Raw genomic sequence first — 15406 nt, 5'->3', positions numbered from 1 at the left:
CATTATCACTAAATTTGTATGTTGCCACAGTCTCAATCGGTAATATCATTACCTTTCCTATCTTCATTGCCATAGAATGGTGAGCAGGCATCTAAAGGGATGGTGGGAATAAGTTTCTTCTTGCAAAGTGATGGGTTGAGTGGTGAGTGGCATGCTGGGCTGTAGCCGTATGCTGTGTACCCATCAGTGACACTTATAGTGAACAGTGATTGCCTCGTACTTCATTGTCCAAGCACCCAGTCTGACTGAGGGGAGCTCCTGTCATTGCATTCAGCCAATCCAGCAACAAGGCAGCTGGGGACATATGTCGCTGATCTGATCCAAGTTTGGAAAAGGAAAAATCCAGGTCAAAATGAACAAACTTAATAAGTCCAGTGCACTTATTTGGCCAGTGAGGTATATATGATTAGCTTTGTATTTGTACTTATTTATTTAATCTATATTGTGGTAATGGTATGTTGTCTTACATATTTAAAACAATTTTAAATCTGACTTTACAAAACACAAATGCTTTTTGCATAAATTCACAAAGCATGAATAATTACGGTTGAGGTCATTCAGGAACCACTGACACATTCATATAGGATTTGGAAAATGAAACATAATTTGCTATTGAGTCAGCAAGTACGGTAGTTGGGTGATTTGGGTCATAAAGTAATATTAGTTGAATTGGGGCCAAGTTCAAAAACTGCAGTAACTCTGAATAACTCTGCAATTCTACGAAGTCCAAAGCAAGTATAGAAGGCATCCGGGCCATTAGCCATAGGTGCATGCAAATGACCCCAAAGCAACAAGGAGACATTGTTCTAGAAGAGATTGGAGCCTTACTCAGTGACGCCTAATAGGGGATACTGAAACTGCAGCCAGAGACTTCTACTGGACAACACTGGAACTACATAGACATTCTGGTGCTACATCTAGTTGATTGATGTCCCTGGGCGTACATTGGATAATAACCTTGCCTATCTGTCCACGAGCCTCCACAGAACGAGCATTCAGGAATGTAAACATCCGTATGTGCCAGTGTCACCGCCTGGCAGGATATCAGACCTTTTTGCTAGTAGTATGACTTAAGGCTGCAGACATGGGAGATGTCAGTAGGAAAGCTCCAAGTAGTTCTGGAGCCATTAGTGAAAGCAAGCTTGAGGTACCCAGTACATTAGGACTGCCCCCTTCTTCCCGTGTCCAGAATTAGACATGTTGGAACTGCATGGTGTATGAAAACATATTAGATAAAGGTAAGATACAAGGACTCAGGTACTCACAGATTTCAGATAGCTAGCAGCAGGTGACAAACAAATGTACGGAGAGGACTGTAGGAGGCCAGCAAGAGTGTATTTATATTTGAGGTTTTACATGGATCTTTTCAAAAAAAGGGGGGGGGGGGTCACCAATATAACTGCCTTCCAAAGTAAAAAGAGCAAAAGAACAATCTATGCAAAGCAGGCAGCCCACGTACGAGAAATGTCAGGTGTCAATCATCCTGTAGGAAGCAAAACAATTTAAAAAGGTATAGAATTCCTGTGCCTCCCAATGATTGAAAGGCAATACCAGATGACTACCAGAAATGCAAGGAGTGCCTAACTTCTTGTAGAGAGCAGACAATTCAGCTGCACAAGAATCCTAAGCACTGTGGTCAGCTCTCCTTGAGTTCTCCTGGGCTGCAGAACACTTACCCTTTACAAGTATGACAATGGTCTATAAACATGCTGGGATAAAGTTTGTTCTACAAACAGTACAGCAGCTTACCTGGTAGGAAGATATTGAATATTATTAGACATTATGATTTGTAATATAATGAGTAAACAATACATGGCAATAGGGCCATCGTCAGTTCTAGAACTGTATTAAAGGTTGTTTAGTAAGACTTTAATTGTAAAACAGGATATAAAAAGAGCCCACGAAAGCTGGCCTCCTATCAGCTGTTGTAAACGTTCTTCATTGAATGGCTTAGAAGTTTGTTTAATGAGGTGCCTACTCCTACTCGTCCCATTGATTAAAATGATCAGGGACAACAAAATTTACAGCTGTTCACTAAATGCATCTTCTATTTTGAAATGCAGTAGCAAAATGACAGCTTTTTGTGGGATCCTGCAACTTCCACACAATGAGAACAGTCCTGAAGTCACCAGGCTTCCTTACTTTAAATCAGTGCCACTTGAGAGTTATGACTTTACTGGATAGGTATTTATTGTGCATTAGTGGCTCAGAGGGGTCTATTTATAAAGCAGTGACAATCTGACATTCACTAAAACATTCCCAGGTGGAGATTTTTTAAGGTCCATGTGTTTCAATTGCAGTAAGTGATTCTCCACCCAGTAATGTTTCAGGAAATGTTATATTTATTGCTTTACAAATAGACCCAACAATGTATAGAGGCCAGTACATCAGTGTGACAGCCAGGAAACTTGTATTTCTCCGAATAGGTTTTAGGAGTAAATGTGTCCTTAAAAAACAACAAATGAGATAAAATATAAAGCCAGGATTTATTATTAGTGATGCAAACTACATCGATGTACAATTAACCAGCAAACCTTCTCCTCTCACTCCCATAGCAGGACAATCTCTTTGGTACCAAAGTGCCAGGGTAATAACCACATTATATATTACAAAATAGGCATATACAAGCCTAATGACACACCAACATAGAATAATTTTATATGTTTGCTTCAATTTTTGACAACCAAGTCTTCCACATGGATACATATACAAATATGTATTCAGACTGGAGCCATGTTTAGTAATTGAAGCAACACAGTAAAGAAATTAAATCTATGTAAAGCCTGGCATCAAGATTTCCTTGGGGGTTGAAGAAAGCAAACAGCACCTTCCTACAAGGCACACTAGAGTATCCTGTGCAATAAGTAAGTGTATTGTAACAAATTAATTATGAAGCAGGAATGTAATCCACCACTGTCTGCACACCCCTGGTTAAGATTTAGTATATATCACAGGGTACTAGTACACGGCTAGTGCTTGGCATAAGTACAAGAATAAAAAATTCCAAGAGCTCTTTTACACTATATGTTGTGTACATTTCTGTGTAAGCATACAAGAAATGCTTTCAGCAGCATTCTCTAATAAGTACATTCAGCATATAACAGTATAAAATACATTTGTACCATTCCAAAAGGAGGTGACAGATGCACTTTAGTTCTTTATTTCAATAATGGATACCTTTACAGAAAACCTAGAAACTGAAGCTCTTTGTAGTCTCGGAGCCACATCGTACTAAATATACAGATCCTGATTGTTGAGGACTGGAGTCGGCCAGGCTCTGCTCCAAACAGTATCGTATAGATGGGGCAATGACTCTTGAAAACCGTAATAAAACTACTGTGCATCATAAAGTGTGAACACCACCAATGTCAACCATTCTATATTCACTATTTATGGAAAATAAAGACAAAAAAATAGGCCCGTGAGCAGGTTGTATTTACTGCAAATAATTGAAGTGAAGTGAACAAAAGTACGGGTGGGTAGATTAGCTGAATATAGAAACTGTAGAGAACATAAAATGTTATGTGGTCCCAGAGTATTCATAAATAACATGTTTTTCTAGCAACTGCATGCATGAGGCAGACATTTGGAAATAATTTTTGTACATCGCAATAGCTGACTGTTCCTATATGTACCAGATTCATATCACTATTGCTGGGTATTTGTAAATACTTTATAGAAAATACATTTTCCCTATTCTTAACCAGAGTTTCTATAAAATTTTTAAAGCCAATTAGTGTCCACCAAAACCACAACTAATTTGAATCTGCATGAATAACCTGCAGATGGGACCACTGTTTGACCAGTAGCTAGAAATGTGAAGATGGTAAACTGGGTTTATACTTTGTTTCTAATTCTTCCAATACACACGCTGCAGATATGGTACTCAGAAAAAAAACTGGAACAAAAGCAAAGGGTGGATGTGTAATGTGGGATATAAAAGTGGAAGCCAATATTAAAAAAAAAAGGATGATGAGCTTAGATGTGCAGCAATCATTGGTGTCTGCATTACTCAGACAATGCAGGAGGAGGAGTAGGCAGTGCTGGTGCTGCTTGAAGTGCATTTTGCCCACACACATCACTGCTGTTTAGTTCTACATTCTCACTGATGGCAGTTGTTGAACAGCTCACACATTCCTCGGTGGTCTCCACAGAAGGGATCTGTGGTCCACTCAAGCCTTGCACCTTCTTGTTCAGGTCATTACGTTCTGTCTGTAAAGCCCGGCAGAGTTTCTCTAATCTTTGGATCTTGGCCTGCAAAGCCTCTTGTTCTTTATCACGTACAGTTTTCTGAAAGAAGCATTCAAGAACACACACTCATTTGGGTTATTGTAACAAAGAATTACCCAATCTAACCAACACTGTTTACAGAGGATTCCATTTTTAGGAAGTATAAAAAAAAAACAAAAGAAAAAAGAAAAAACCTAGACTGAAACTGCAGATGTGTAAAGAAATTTTTTTCTTTATATAGAAGAACTGAAGCAGCCTCTTTACTACAGGGGGTAAAACACCCTTTGACGTTTGAAAAAACAAATGAATAAAAAAAGATGCTAGTGACTGACTATTGGTGTTGGTTTATGTCTTCTTGCGTGAAATCTGCCTTTCTTGACCGTTTTACCATGGGGGAAAATCCTAAAATAGCTTTCAGGTCTTCTTTAGGAACCCTACTATAACTACTATATTGGCAACAGAACATTAGTGTAGTAAGTGGGAAGAACGTCTCTTACAGTTCTTGCCAGAACTGTACCCTTACAGATAGCCAAAATGTTTACTGGATTCAGTGGAACAGACCTGAGAGGCACAAATTGCTGATTGCCCAAATGAACCCCTAGCAATCTCTGGAGGAACCCTGCTTGAGAAACACTGATCTAGATCATAAGACTGGCATAACAGCTACTCTTCTCCTATGATGTGCCATTATCTAAAATGATAAAGTATTATAAGAATTTCCAATTTTATTATTCTGAAAAAAAGTCCAGCCAGAAAAATGTAGGAAAAATGTAAAAAAAAGGTAATATCGGATTTATATTTTCAGTGCCACGGACCTGTAACATATCCCATCTATTGATGGCATCACCAACATATAAGCAGACACTTGGGGTATGAACTCTGAGTACTTCTGGGTTCAGAGCTGATCGAGTACAATCTGTGTAGGGGTAATGCATCTCACTAAAGAGATTCTGTAATATTGACTAGAGAGTCACCTGCACTTTTCTGTTACATAGGGTGCTTTCCAGACCCCCTTTAACAGAAATAAAGTTTAAAAATAAGTCCTCGCTCAATCACTACACAAGTCATCACTATTTGTTAATGCTAAACTGATGCTCTGTAAGGGCTTTCTAAAGAGTCACCTATGGGGATTTTTTTTAGTCTAAACCTCAGACCACAGCCCTGCTGTACAGTGGGTGCAATAGGCTGATAGAGGGTCAAATTCTGGTAGTTGCATTGAAAAAAAAAAAGTTTTACAGAGCTGCAATACTTCTGCCTAGAAGTAAAAATAGAGTAAGTCTAGAATCCCCACAATTCTGTAATGTGCATCTTACCTCCTCAGCCATCACTAGCAATGCCTTATTGCTACTTTCCCATCTGGAGCGATACATAGTGGTCTCCTTCTCTAACTTTTTGATCTTCTTTGTCATCTGCAAAGCAAAAGTGTTAATCATTTGCAAACTTATTTTAAAAAGCCTAATGCTTAGAAAAATTGAAACAAAGGAAATCAGACATCACCTTTTCCATTTCCTGTTTGAAGGTTGTGAAAACTTCATTACTTTTGGAAAGCGTGTTCTGAAACTCCTCAAACTTCTCAGTGTACAGGGCCAGCTGAATGTAAAAAGATTAACAATACCATTAGCAGCAGAACATGTATGAAAATTTAGGAAAATGTGCCATACAATATGTACAATGTGCAATAAATAAGGCACAAACAGTTGACTTTGAGTGCACACATCAATACAGTTCTTAAAGAAGTCATGTAAGAGGTAAAAACATGGATTACTTGCTGTTTGAGGTGGGTTTCCTGCTGTTTCATGAGCTCACACATTCTTTGTGATTCCACCGCTTCTTTTAGGAGCTGTATATGGAGATTATCACACAGAATATAATTAATATTTATTCCATTCACTAATATCAATAAAATTACCAATTAGAACTGGACACAATGCCAATGTGTATTTCATGCCACCACTATCTTTAGATCATTTTCAATATGTTCCCTGTAGTCCAGCTGTGCTTCACTACATTTTATTTATTGATAAATCATTTGTAGCTTTAAGGAGATACCTGCACAACACCCCCCATAAAATCAGTCCTGGACTGCTATTATAGAAATAAATCACTACTTGGCCAATCTACAGTTTATATAACGTATGTAGTGATGGCAGCCAACCCTTGCTATTACTTCCATAACAAGTACCAGGCTGTGAATAAGCAGAAAAGGATCAAACAGGTAATGATGGTTTAAAATATGCACAATATACATACAACTTTGGATATTTCCTTTTATAAATCTAATATGTCTAAGCTGCCCACTGCTTTTATGTATGTGAGCCAACAGGCCTCTCATATTTGTTCTCTCCCCTTTGGCCGCCTGTTGCTGGGTGAAAAGGTCAACAAAACCCAAAAAATGTGCAGGAGTTGCCCGTTTATGTTGGAGAACTTATTGAAAGGCACCCCATTCCTAAGCATCTGGCTTTACTTTAATTTGTAGCTTGGCACAGAAGAAGTTTACAAATCTGCTTGGACAATTGCAGTATGTGCTCGTCCTGTGCAATATTTTACATCTTTTACTTCAGCATGTTTGCATTCATTCCCCTGAACAGTAAAAAGTACAATACCTGCTCACAGTCCCCGCTAACATTTACAAACATTGATTTATGTGCTTGTAATATATATAATCACACATTTATAACTAGAAGTGTAAGAAAGAAGGCAAACTGAAGTATTTCACTTACAAAGTCCTTTTCTCGCTGGTGGCGTTCCTCAACTTCCTTCAGCATCTCTTGAGCTTGCTGCAGCTTAGCATCAACCAACTGCTGTTGAAGGTCTTTGTGTTTAAATACTTTATCAATGTGCTGCACAATAAAAACAAAGTCATTAATACAGGAATGTATAGGTTTTATTTACTATATCTTAAGATAACATAGCAAAAAGACCCAACAGTCTAATAGTGACTCTCCAACTGCTGACATATCATTGTTCTACCAACAAATACTAGGCAATCATAGTATGATTACTAGGCTTTGCATCCCCTTTTAAAGCATACTTAAACACAAAAAACAATAATTTACCTTTTGCAGCTTACCAGCTCTTATGTGCAGTTGCAAGAGTGTTTCCTTCTATTTACACCTAGTAGTCCTGTAAAAAAATCCACTATGGGCCTGATTTATTAAAGCTCTCCAAGACTGGAGAAGATAGACTATCATGGGAGAACCTGGGTGATCCAGCAAAATTTCCATTAGTAGCTTTTAGTTCATGTCATAATAAGTGACAAGGTCACAGCTAATTTGTTCTTGCTAAAAACTTGTTAGCCTGTTACTTTTCTCAATAAAAATAATTTGATTTAAGAATATTATTACACAGTATTAATATAGCGCCATCATATTACACAGCGCTGTACAAAGTCCATAATCGTGTCACTAACTGTCCCTCAAAGGAGCTCACAATCTAATGTCCCTACCATAGTCATATGTCATTATTATAGTCTAAGATCAATTTAGGGGTAAGCCAATTAACCTAACTGCATGTTTTTTGGATGTGGGAGGAAACCAGAGTACCCAGAGGAAACCCACGCAGACACGGGGAGAACCTGCAAACTCTATGCAGAGTTTTACGACTATGAGTAAGAGACAGTCATAGACTTTCAGGTAAAAGACAGTCTTTTACGACTATGGGTAAAAGAAAAAGAATAAAGGTCCTTAGTCTAAAAAACAATGCATGCAGCCAGAACATTACAGAAATGGTAAACTGCAATAGATTACATTTTTGATATGCCTAAGCAACAAGTCCCTGGTATGTGATACACTTATGCACACTCACAAGACACTTTGTAATTAGCAATAGGTTCAGCAACTGTCTTCAGATGACCTCTCACCTCCAATTCCCAGGGTTCACTGTCATCCTCAGTCTAAGTGAGGTACGGTAAATTTGTATAGCAGAACAATTATGACAAATTTGGATTCCTATATATGTTTAGGAATTTCTGGTTGTCCTTCATTCTACATTAAGCAGTGCAAGGTTCTGTAAGTGAAAAGGCTTTCATTTTCTTAAGACAAAGTCCTTACATTGCATCTTAGAAGTTTCACAACAAAGAAGGTTTGCCAACAAAATTCATTGACACGCACTTAACCTCAGTTAGGCAAAATGTACAAGTGTTTTTTTTTTTTTTAACAATTTTATATATTTCCCTAAATGTTTCCACTTACCTCCTCCCTGAGTTCATACTGTTCAATAAGTTTCTTAAGCCTGTCAGCTAACTCCACATTTTCTTGGCGTAGCTTAGTGTTGCGTTCATTATGCTGCTCCATCTGTGACTGGATGTCATTGAGGGTCAACTGAAAGTGTGCAGTTACCTCTTTCCTTTTCTCTTCTTCCTCCCGGGCTCTTTGTACCCCTTCCTCCTACGAAAATTAAACACACACAGGTCACAACTATGGGTAAACTAAAGCTAGTATGCAGCTCAGGTGTACAGATTGTACACTTCTGACACAAAAACATCACCTCTACATCCAGGTAATTACAATTCTATACAAGGAGTGTAACAATAGTAGATTTTCGAATCTTGAGGTGTAGGTAGGTTTACCTTACCTTACCTAAGCTAAACCTAAAAGCTTAACGCAACACCCTATACTGAAAATCATGTATCTCACACCTAACTAAATACCCTGTTATGTATAAATACATATACATCATCATAATCACACACAAAAATAAATATATATATTGTTTACAATACAATATATCATTTTTAAAGATAAAATGACACTTGCCTTTAGTGTACGGTTGTGTCTTTGCAGTTCTCTGCACAGACTCTCCAATTTACTACGAGCTAGAATGGCCTTGCTATGTTCATTGCGCAGCTGGTCCTTCTCCTGGATAAGTTGACTCTGTTTTTTCTGAAGAATTCGCATTTGCTTCTGGGAAGTCCTATGTTCCTCTAACTTTTGTGAGAAATCAGAAAGCAATAAGTAAAAATAAAAATGTCCAGTTTTGGAAAAATGATAACCACGCATCACATTTTTACAGATCTCACCAATTCTGCATATTTCTTGCACAAGGCAGCCAGTTTTTCTTCAGGGGTACTCAGTGTGTTCAAAGTCTGCATAAGTAGTGTGATCTCCTTACCTAGGCATGAAGAGATGGCATTAGGAAAAAGAAAAGTTTGAGCATCCAAAATACAAGACCTGTTACAGTGCACATTTGTTTACAAAGGAACAAGAAACATAGAAAATGCTCACAGCCACCTTATAATAGCCACCTTTAGATACAAATTTTGCTGCCTCCCCCTTGCTTTTTAGTGCAATTCTCATCTGATACCAGTCTATTCATGTACATATAGACACACACACATTATATATATATATATATATATATATATATATATATATATATATATATATATATATATATATATAAAGCAATATATATTGTAATATAGTAGTATATATATAATATAGTAGGGGTTCCCCCAAGATCTGAAAGTCATTTCAAGGGTTAAAAAGGTTGAGAAAGGCAGAGTGCAGATATATTACATGAGTGCATATCCAGAAGCTTTAAAACTACTGTTGTATAGCAGAATATGCAAATCATTTGAAATAGTAGAGATCACAGCCATCTCAATTTATTGTAAAAAAAAATAAATAAATACGCAAACTGCTCATTGGTGCTGCTGGTACTGTTGACCTATTTCTGAAAATGGTATTTGTATGGCTGTCATTCTCAAATCATTGATCCAGAACCAAAAATCTTCCAGCACACTGTTAGTAGCATTGCTCTGAATGCCACAAAGATGAACTTAAATTACATGTGCCTCCTACAATTTATTTTTATACTTCGTGAAATTCAATAATCTGTTGATTGTAATCTGAAGTCTGTGTTTTGCAATTCTCTGTAACTGTATCACATTCAAGTTTTGAAGGCCGTCTGGAATTCTGATTGGAGGCTGGAAGAAACTTCATAGTACAGATATTTTGAGGTTTTCAGCATTGGGACACAGAACAAGCAGTGTGTAATGCGTGTTTAGGAATAGCAACCTTGCATTACAAGCAGAGATTCTCAGATCACCAAAAAGGAGAGGTAGACTGAAAAAATACAGCCAGCAATGCAGGCTACTCTTTTTTAAGGGGGAATTGTCTAATTAGGACATCTGCTCTGGTAACAACTGCCCCCTCACTATGTACAGATTGAAGAGATTTCCTATGACAGAAAGTGAAGGGAAACCTTCCCAACCAGACAAAGACAACAAAACTAACAGGGGTTTTGAAAATTCTTTTGCTATTAAGTGGAATAAATGTTTTAGGTAAATATACACAATATAATTATGGAATGGAACCCAGAACTCACCAACCTAACAAACACAGCCAGGTAAATATTTTTGAACAAGAAAGAAGCCATATTACTGAATGCCAGAATGAATAAATTGTGAAACATATGAAGTATAAAAAAAAATCCAACTACTCCAAGCATTAAACAATGCAAATTTGAAAATCAATCAGGTTCACATTAACACAAAGAGAATTTTTTCTGTTTAGTGGATCTAAATGTGTTTGCACACAATATAACATCTAACTTCCTATAGTCCCTGAATTCAGCTGGTGGGAGGATCCTTCATGTGACATTTTGTAATCTATAACAACAAAAAAAGTCTGCCTCACCGGTTATTGATGTCATGGGAGACAAATTGCTATGTTTTCTGCTTCGTTATCAATAAATCCAGTTGGAGACAGGAATCATTTAGTTTAAAGGGTGAAGCCCAATGTTCCAAAATAATGTTTTTGAATTATTCCTTAGGGATATATGGTTATATATAAGAATTCTCATTCACCCATTTTCCTATGTTTACAATGTATTCTGCATAAAGTATTTACCAGTGCAGTAAATAAATAAAAATAAATGTTCTATGTTGTTGCAACACATAAAAGCATACATAACCATTACTTACCGAGCCCCTTTGATTTTTTCTTATCTTGTACACGCTTTTGATCTTTGTCGGTTTCATTTATAGTTCTACTATCTTCTGCACCCCGCAATTCCTTCTCTCCATTGACTTCTGGTACCGTTGTTTCTGTTTCTCCATTTCTAGATTCTGGGGGACCTTTGTCTGTCTCTTCAGGATCAGCAACCCCTTCTTGACCTCCATCCACACAATATGTACTTAAAATGTCTTCAAACTGCCGGCTTAGTTCCTCTGACATATCACATACTCCAGGTGGATGACAAACGGCTCCTTCTCCTGCACAAGAGAAACAAAAACAAAAACAAAATAAATTCTTTCCTTGAGGAAGACAAACAGCACAAAAATGTATCACAGACAAAGGGACTGGAGGTTTGGTATTAAGTTGACATTGTAAGTCGGAACAGGTACATTATTTTAATAAACGCAATTAGGACAGATGTTTGTCTCAACATATTATTAGGCAGCATGGTGTCAGTTACCATATAAAATCCTCACTGTGAGTTAATCACAAAGCAAACAAAAAAATTAAACTTTATGGAGCCTAGACATTCATTAACTTCTGGAGCAAGCTGTGCTTTGATATGCAAAAAGAAACAACTGTATAGTTTATCTTGGTCATTAAAGAGTTACAAGAAGCTGCAGAAACGCCTCACCCTCCTAATATCACCCACAACCTCAGCTGTGTTTAGCAAAACATTTTTTTTTGCAAATCATGTAAACCGCCGCCCTCCGAGCCTCAGTCGTACACCAGTGAGCAGGGAAGCCCCATGAGCCATACGTCTGTATGTCGGATGTCCTTAACCCGGGAACTACCTGTATTTACTTTTGTTCAGTTGTTGAAGTAATAGTAGCTGCTTGGTACAGACAGACATAACTTTACAGATTTGGGCCCCCCAAATAAACTGCTGTAATATGTCACGTCTCAGTATTCTCCTAAAGAGGAACTAAATTTAAAAGGCCCCAAAAACCTTCAATCCAGCAGTGCAGTCGATCGGCCTGGAGGTCTCTTCTATCTGGTTCCGCGTTGTCCCGGTATCTGTCTCCAAGCAGGCGCTCCAGGCGCCACCATCTTTGTCTCTTTTTCCTACGTCACACGATCCAGGCGCGAGATCGGGTGACGTAGGTTGGAGAAAAAAACTTGCCAATCTTACTGCGCATGACTGAAATCTACAATTTTATGCCCTCTTCACAAAAAGGCTCCTTCTGCGCATGCGCAGGATGCTCGGACAAGTGCAGAAGGAGCACCCAAGAGCCTCCCGGGAGTCTTTGTGTTCCAATTCATTCAGTCTACCCTTTTATGTAAAGTGAAAATTCTGAGTTCAGGTACGCTTTAAGTCCTATTACAGGAAGTGTTCTGGACTTCTGCTGACCTCTGGGACTGGAGAACAGGTGGAGGTGCAAACCCCATCATCACTGCACAAATACTGCTGTGGTTCCTGATGAAACAGAGGTGGCTCAAGATAGAGACCCCAGAGGAAGTGATGAAAAGTTAGAGGTAGGCAAGAGAGAGATGAACAAAGAAAGCGCCAGCCAACAGGGGGGACTGGCCAAGATAAGCAAAGAAGATCTACATGTAGTAGATATCCTGGGATACAGTGGGGGCATTGTTACCAGGAGGAATGGAAAAAACACAAGGAAGTAAACTTGCACGGTTATAACCGGTATCTCGGTTGTTGTTATGAAATAGCAATGAGCAAATTGTTGAAATTGTGAACTGTTTTGTTGGTCGTTAAGAATATCATTGATTAGCAGAAGTAAAATCTGAACTTGGAAAGCACTACTGGGGGAGAGAGGGTAATATAGGAGGGAGGTGGCGAGTGAGGCAATAGAGTTTTTTTTTAAAGATTAATATCTTTAGCAATATCAAGCAATATGGGAGTGGAGAAAGGAGAGGAAGTTCAAACACTGCTCATTGTAAGAGATGGGACCAGCACTGTGATGGAGTAAAATGTGAGCAGTGTGCAGGTATTGTCGCCATCACTAGATCCAATGGCGGGCACGATTGTGATGCTGAAAAGTAATACTCTGACTTACCTCCAGTGACCGGGGTAGCAGAATGGCTTTTCTCTGATGTAGCCTGGACAGCAGGTGTTTGCGGCTGGCTTGACGCAGGCGTGGTGGACTGAGGGGACGCAGTCTGGGGAAGCTCAGAGGTTGCACCATTCTGGATTTCCTGGTCCTTCATTTTGAAGTGTAAACACTAAAATGAAACCACAATTACTGGAGGCTCCCCAGCACAGTTCAATACACAAAGCTTTATATAAACACAGACATAGCTTTCTGTTAGGGCTGTGACTGACAATGCCCACAAGTGGCACCAGCAGCAGCTGCCCGATAGTTACTAGTGACATGTAGTCACCATTCCGTACACACGTTACTACTCACAGCTGCAACACAATTGTGTTTGTTCACTTTACCATCTATACAAAGAAGTTGTAGCAAATCCCGCAGCGGCACCGACCAACCTAACCTCACCTTATTCCGCCGCCCGCTGGGGTATACTCAGTTCCGGAAGTCAGCCGCAAAATCCCAGGCCCCGAGCCGGACATCACTTGTCCAATCACATAGCGCCTTTACACTTACCCAGCCAATTACAACCAAGGGGAGGAGCTAACGGAAGAGCTCACCCGAGCTATCACTGCTTTGCTAGGAGTCTAAGCAGCAGCGCTAACCACAGAGATACAGGGCGGGATTCTCGGCGCCACTACAAAGACTGCAATACCCGGCATGCTTTGCGCAACGCGGGTCGCAAAAGAAATGCGCAGCACGTATTATAGTGACTGTATGGGGAGTTTGGGAGTCATGGAGACTGAGTGACCTTGGGCTGCTTACTGATAGATTTTCTGGGGTGTAATAAAGGAAATGTGACTAATTCTTCTCTGTGTCAGATTTGTGTGTTTTGACATGGGAGGTTTTGGGGTAAGAGGGTCAAACATCAAGTGAATGGGAAGGGTGAAAAAAAATCTTTTAATATTTAAATCTCTGAGGCACAGATTAAGGCATAAGAGTATGGATGATGTGAAATCAATTTTGAAGCAAAAACATCCCTTAATTTTGACATGTAGTATATTTTTGTCAGATTTCCCCTTATGGCCCAATTCATGTAATGCATACAATTACTATTATATTTTAGATTTGGAGCTGACCCAAGTGACTTTGCAGGCTATATTGTCTATGGCCAGCCCCCAAACCTTTTATTAATTATTAAGCTTTTTAAAGCAGTAGCAGTAGTTTACCCTTTAGGTTTGGAACATGAGGAGTTAAGATCAGGAATATTTTGGAAGTTGGAGAGACATTACACAGGCAGGGATATTTGTCATTTCACAGAGTTGGTTGCAGTTTTGTTGTACCTTGTTTCTGCTGGGCTTTTCTGTGTAATTTAGATGTTTTCAGTTGTTTTTTTTTTCTTTTATCTGTAACTTTTGCCTTTCCAGATAGCGTTTTCTTTACATTTCATTTCAGGTTTGCTGGATCACCAAGGTTCTCCTTTGATGATCGATCTTCTCCAGTTTTGAAGAACTTTAGTAAATTAGTTACCAGCAGCTGAAAAAACACATGGCTCCGCAGGGCACTGTGGAAGGGGTATGACTGCTTACATTAATAAGTAATAAACACTTTTACAATAAAGAGAATACAGATGTTATGTGACAGCTTGCTTCTGAAGTAGCCACATCTTATTTCATCGTACGTGACCATTGCACTGCCTTCCTTTACATGTAAAAATAGAAGAATAGTGGTAAACTGTTATCCAGCAACAGCTGTCAAGGTGAAAAAAAGCATCTCATCTACGGTATATAGTTACCCTGTTCCAGTTGAGTACAATACTAATAGTATCACATATTTGAAGGAAACCAGAAAATTACCTGGCATGGATACAATTTGTAATGACCATAATGAAATTCATTGCTAAATAGTATGAATGGACACAGGAAAAGTTATAGCAACGGATGTAAAAAATTGTAGTGTTTTGACAGCTATTGCCTTTAACTCCTGGCATAGCAGCCTATTGCTTAGGGGGTTTTCTCACAGGTCATTTTACCCAGAATAGGCAAAATAACAATGTTTCCTTAAACTGTATTTAGAACATCTGCCAGTTTCTCAATGCTTGTAATATGTTTTCTTAGACATTCATTCTCTTTTTGTCCTGGGAAGAATTGGTACTAAGAATAGAGATGAGTGAACATAATTGGGGAAGTCCTTACCGTTGGCACATGTGTTCTATATACAACTGTACAA

At 38.7% G+C, this 15406-nt stretch overlaps 1 protein-coding gene across 3 annotated transcripts; it reads right to left on the bottom strand.

The window, feature by feature from the left end:
* Window positions 1–3419: 3419 nt before the first annotated feature.
* TXLNA (taxilin alpha) lies at window positions 3420–13849 on the bottom strand. Of its 3 annotated transcripts, none has more exons than XM_072418405.1 (11): window positions 13754–13849; window positions 13205–13370; window positions 11156–11446; window positions 9248–9339; window positions 8985–9155; window positions 8421–8615; window positions 6951–7070; window positions 5996–6070; window positions 5728–5820; window positions 5544–5639; window positions 3420–4290 (listed from the first exon to the last, which is right to left on the bottom strand). In XM_072418405.1, the coding sequence occupies exons 2-11, from the start codon at window positions 13353–13355 to the stop codon at window positions 4009–4011; spliced, it is 1566 nt and encodes a 521-aa protein (XP_072274506.1). In that variant the 5' UTR covers window positions 13356–13370; window positions 13754–13849; the 3' UTR covers window positions 3420–4008. The 3 variants fall into 3 exon arrangements, with proteins under 3 accessions (XP_072274506.1, XP_072274489.1, XP_072274498.1); XM_072418388.1 differs by having other exon boundaries at window positions 13646–13802; XM_072418397.1 differs by lacking the exon at window positions 13754–13849 and adding an exon at window positions 13556–13669.
* Between the last annotated feature and the right edge of the window lie 1557 nt (window positions 13850–15406).

The sequence above is a fragment of the Pyxicephalus adspersus genome, chromosome 1, assembly GCF_032062135.1.
Source record: "Pyxicephalus adspersus chromosome 1, UCB_Pads_2.0, whole genome shotgun sequence".
Classification (NCBI taxonomy): Eukaryota; Metazoa; Chordata; class Amphibia; order Anura; family Pyxicephalidae; genus Pyxicephalus; species Pyxicephalus adspersus.
The sequence above is the reverse complement of the archived record's forward strand: the minus strand, read 5'-3'. Positions and strand labels throughout refer to the sequence as shown.

Coding starts and splice junctions, on each gene's coding strand:
- TXLNA (XM_072418405.1), bottom strand. CDS start 13,355: ATGAAGGACCAGGAAATCCAGAATGGTGCAACCTCTGAGCTTCCCCAG. Junction 9,340..11,155: donor GAAAAAATCAAAGGGGCTCG/GTAAGTAATGGT, acceptor CTTCATGCCTAG/GTAAGGAGATCACACTACTT. Junction 8,616..8,984: donor GACACAACCGTACACTAAAG/GCAAGTGTCATT, acceptor TAATTTTCGTAG/GAGGAAGGGGTACAAAGAGC.